Source organism: Archocentrus centrarchus, chromosome 11, assembly GCF_007364275.1.
Source record: "Archocentrus centrarchus isolate MPI-CPG fArcCen1 chromosome 11, fArcCen1, whole genome shotgun sequence".
Classification (NCBI taxonomy): domain Eukaryota; kingdom Metazoa; phylum Chordata; class Actinopteri; order Cichliformes; family Cichlidae; genus Archocentrus; species Archocentrus centrarchus.
Genome location: NC_044356.1, coordinates 2095147 through 2100068, shown reverse-complemented (window position 1 = coordinate 2100068; position 4922 = coordinate 2095147). Strand labels below are relative to the sequence as shown.

Here is a 4922-nt window from a genome sequence, read left to right as displayed (position 1 = left end):
TTTCTTGGGCTGAAACGATTCAACCAGTTATTGAGCTTTATTTATCCAGGAAGTAGCTTATCTTTAGTCTACTGGATTTAACTGGCCCAAAATGGTCATCTCTTATATGTAGTCCTAATGTAGCCATGAAACCACAATCACATCCAACCCAATTATAAACATAGCCATATTCACACAGGGAAAAATGTAGAAGTTCACAAGAAAACAATGTCACAAATGTGTTTGTAGGTAACATCCTGTCAACTCCAAAATTCAAAGTGATCACTGCTTCAGGAGAACAATAGGAGAGACATGTAGATAATTAAAGCATTAGTGGACACACCTTTAACCGTGACGATAAGTGCCATTACTTCACCTGCACATATTTGTCCTCAGGCTTGTGTCAGGTGCTTATAAAAAGAGGAGCTGAAATTGGAGGACCTCAGATTCTTTCACTGCAGTGGACGACATACAAACATAGAAATAATATGTAAGTAATTCTATTATATTACGAAATATATTACTTCTGTCCAAATATGATTTATTACATTGAACCAATCTAGCAATTTAAAAGGCAATTTGAGTTTTACATCAATGTGCATATCTTTTTTAAAGATTTTTAAATCTTTTTTAATGACACTTTACATGTTCTAAAATGACTTGTAAGATTTTTAATACTATTTATGTAAAGAGGAGTGGAAAAACACACTTTCCAAAAGTATAATTATATATATTTAGACATCATAATTTGTATTCAAATAATACTACTTATAAGAAACTTTTGGACTTTTATATAAATACATAAATTCACAGTTTGATTCACAGTCAATCTAAAGACCCACCTTGTTTAGAGATGTGGAAAAATTATCATGACATGACAAATTAAACTGTAGGAGAAGAATATTGCCAAATTCATAAAAGAAACATTTTATAATCAATGATCTCAGTGAAATATTAGAACTGTATCTGTTAATTTATTTAACTAAACATTTTTTTGTGTGTTATGGCATGTGAACCTCAAACTTTTCTCCAACACAAATTTATAAAACTGCACTGAAGCTACTGTAGAGAGATTATGTATTTAGGCTTTCTTTCACATGGTAATAACCATGAGGAACTTAATTTCCAGAAGGTGCAGCTGAGAAAAAGCTTCACCATGATGACAAAGACATCTTTCATCTTTCTTCTGTTTGTTGGTAAGATAAACTATCATTGTTCAAATAATTTTACATCAACTTAAATGTGAGCAAATATGAAAATAACAGGATATCTTCCATTCAGCCTGCTGCAATGCCCAGACCAACACAACCATTGCTGAATCAACAACTACAACTGTTGCTACAAGCACAGTTGCAGAAATGACAACAACTGCCACTGCAGAAACAACCACACCTACCTTAACAACCACGGCTGCTGCAACAACAACCACAGCTGCAGGAACAACAACTGCAACTTCCCCTACAACTACAATTTCAGATATGACAACCACATCAGCCCCTACAACCACTGGTGAATCAACAGCTACAACAACAGCTACTGCTGAATCAACTACAATTTCCACTACAACTATAGCTGCAGAAACAACAACAACCACTGCAACAACCACAGCTGCAGCAATGACATCTTCAACAACAAGCACACTGCCCCCTACAACCATTGCAGACTCAATGAGTACAATTGCCCCTTCATCTACAACTGCAGAACAAACAACTGCTGCAACAACTACAGCTGCAGAAACAACCACAGCTGCCCCAACCACCACGGCTGCTGCAACGACAGCTGCAGCAATGGCATCTTCGGCTGCTCCAACAACAAGCACACTGCCCCCTACAACCATTGCAGACTCAATGAGTACAATTGCCCCTTCATCTACAACTGCAGAACAAACAACTGCTGCAACAACTACAGCTGCAGAAACGACCACAGCTGCCCCAACAACCACTCCTGCTGGAACAGCAACTACAGATAGAGCAACGACAATGACGGCTGCCCCAACTACAACCACAATGGCCCCTACAGTTACAGCTGAAACAACAACTACAACTTCCCCTACAACTACAGTTGCAGAAACAACAACGACTGTTATACCAAATACAGCTGCTGCAACAACATCCACAGATGCAGCAACGACAATGACGGCTGCACCATCGACAACCATATCGGTCCCTACAACCACTGCAGGATCAATGAGTACAATTGCACCTTCAACTACAGGAGCAGAAACAACAACAACTGCCGCAGCAACTACAGCTACAGAAACAACCACAGCTGCCCCAGCAACCACGGCTGCTGCAACGACAGCTGCAGCAATGACATCTTCAGCTGCTCCAACAACAAGCACACTGCCACCTACAACCATTGCAGACTCAATGAGTACAATTGCACCTTCATCTACAGCTGCAGAACAAACAACTGCTGCAACAACTACAGCTGCAGAAACGACCACAGCTGCCCCAACAACCACGGCTGCTCCAACAACAACCACACTGGCCCCTACACCCACTGCAGACTCAATGAGTACAATTGCCCCTTCATCTACAGCTGCAGAACAAACAACTGCTGCAACAACTACAGCTGCAGAAACGACCACAGCTGCCCCAACCACCACGGCTGCTCCAACAGCAACCACACTGGCCCCTACAACCATTGCAGACTCAATGAGTACAATTGCCCCTTCATCTACAACTGCAGAACAAACAACTGCTGCAACAACTACAGCTGCAGAAACGACCACAGCAGCCCCAACAACAGCAACTACAGATAGAGCAACGACAATGACGGCTGCCTCAACTACAACCACAATGGCCCCTACAGTTACCGCTGAATCAACAACTACAACTTCCCCTACAACTACAGTTGCAGAAACAACAACGACTGTTGCAACAACTACAGCTGCTGCCTCAACAACATCCACAGATGCAGCAACGACAATACTGTTGCTAGCATTCTTTTATTTGTGGTAGTGTCCTGGGGAGGCAGCATTAGGAAAGGAGATGTGATGCAGCTAAATAACTAGCTCATGTGGGTTGGGTCAGTGGTTGGACTGGAGCTGGACTCTGACTAGAGTGGCATAGAGAAGGACACTGGACATCTATCTATCTATCTATCTATCTATCTATCTATCTATCTATCTATCTATCTATCTATCTATCTATCTATCTATCTATCTATCTATCTATCTATCTATCTATCTATCTCTTCTTTTTCATGCTGATGTTGAATACAGGACTCTTAGTTGTAAGATTTAGCTGATTAAAATTGTAAACTTTTCTCCAAAGCTGGATTCTACCTGGTAACAGAGAGCTTCAATTTCTGTTTTAGCTGCTCCGGGAAAAGTTCTGAGGAGTTTATTTTTAGATATGTGCGTGTTGTGATGTCTGGGGCATATTTTAGGGTTGATGTTGCAATAGGACACAGCTGACATGATCCACAGAGAAAATAAACACACAGATCATCAGAGCTCCACCAAAGTCTCATTACGCTTTAGAAACGTGTCGTCGTCACAAGAAGCAGCTGATTCAAGGTCACACAGGGTAGGTCTCCCTGTGACGAGCCACATAAAGTGAATTGTAAACATTCAGTGACGCGTTGACTCATGTTTGATGGATATGGTGCATTCCTCAGGGAAGACTCAACCACTTCCAGAGCAAGCTGGGAAATTCTTTTAAGGGGTTTGTGCCTGCTAATTATTAATGATTAACACAAGGGTAACTTCTGTTTAAGATATTACAAAAATATGAATCAATACAAACAAGTCCTTAAAGTGATAATAATCAACACCAAAAAAGTACTGTAAAAAGACCCATCAGTAAAATCACGTTGTCTTCCACTTGTGTGCTGAACTATAAAACGTGTATATGATTTTCATTTACTTAGTTCAGGTTTGCTGCTTCCTACTGTTGCTGAAAGGAACAACAGGTACAGCGTAAAATGTTGAGATACATCATGAATACTGAGAATTGTTTTAGGCTTAAAAGTCGCACTTATATTGGTCGTGTTTGATGTTTGGGCCAAACGACTTACATCGCTGCACTGTAGGACTTGTATTCAGATGTAGTTACACCGCACAGCACTGTGATGGCTTTGGAGGTGCTGTGCGATTGTATGAGTGTGTTTGTGCATGCGTGGGTGGGTGTGCGTGTGTTTGTGTGTGTCTGTCCGTTCCTAAAACACTACTGAATAAAAGAAGAAGTTGGTCCACTTTGCATTACTCTCCAAACCACTCTGCCCCATCTGTACCCCAGCAGCCAAGCTGAAACTACAGACCACCACCACAGTCAGGTTTAGAATGTAAATTCATGATTTGGAAATATTTTGTCAGCAAGTACAAGAGAAACTACAATTGAACATAAAGTATAAGGTTGTTTAGAAATACTGACAAACAAATCATAAAACTGGACTGATGTGAAAAGTACCCATGAGTTAATAAAAAAGAAAGAAAACAGAATGTCCTTACAAATAAAATATTTACATATCAAGACTCAATCACACTGAGGCTGTTTTAAGTGTTGAGAAATAAAATTGGATGCCTTTTAAACTCTTGCAGTGAGACCTTAGTTTGTAAGAATCTTTTTAAACTCAGTTGTTTGACACCTGTGTGTATTTGAAGCTCTCTGACATTAGGTGCACAGGCTGAATATAAAAGATGGACGTCTGAAAAGTGAAGCCAATGCTGAAGTGCCTTAAACCTGCATTTTTCATCATGGCCAGCAGAGGATGCCTCCTGGCTGCAAATTATAGAGGTCTTTGAGAAAATCACTCTTCTGCTCATCTGACTTCAGCAAACATTTCTCTGATAACTTTATGGTCTCAGTCACTAGTTTCTGATCTGGTTTATTATTATGTCTGTATGAACATCTTTTAGTCAGTAATATTAATCTCAGAAGAGGAAATAATCCATCAAAAGAAAACATTCTCATAACGCATAGAGGAGATAAAATAAT

At 40.0% G+C, this 4922-nt stretch overlaps 1 protein-coding gene across 2 annotated transcripts; it reads left to right on the top strand.

The window, feature by feature from the left end:
- The first annotated feature begins 441 nt into the window (after window positions 1–441).
- Window positions 442–4430, top strand: LOC115788140 (mucin-5AC-like). 2 transcript variants are annotated; one of them, XM_030741075.1, is made up of 3 exons: window positions 442–469; window positions 1109–1175; window positions 1261–4430. In XM_030741075.1, the coding sequence occupies exons 2-3, from the start codon at window positions 1136–1138 to the stop codon at window positions 2940–2942; spliced, it is 1722 nt and encodes a 573-aa protein (XP_030596935.1). In that variant the 5' UTR covers window positions 442–469; window positions 1109–1135; the 3' UTR covers window positions 2943–4430. The 2 variants fall into 2 exon arrangements, with proteins under 2 accessions (XP_030596935.1, XP_030596934.1); XM_030741074.1 differs by lacking the exon at window positions 442–469 and having other exon boundaries at window positions 1033–1175.
- The last annotated feature ends 492 nt before the right edge of the window (window positions 4431–4922 follow it).

Coding starts and splice junctions, on each gene's coding strand:
- LOC115788140 (XM_030741074.1), top strand. CDS start 1,055: ATGTATTTAGGCTTTCTTTCACATGGTAATAACCATGAGGAACTTAAT. Junction 1,176..1,260: donor CATCTTTCTTCTGTTTGTTG/GTAAGATAAACT, acceptor TCTTCCATTCAG/CCTGCTGCAATGCCCAGACC.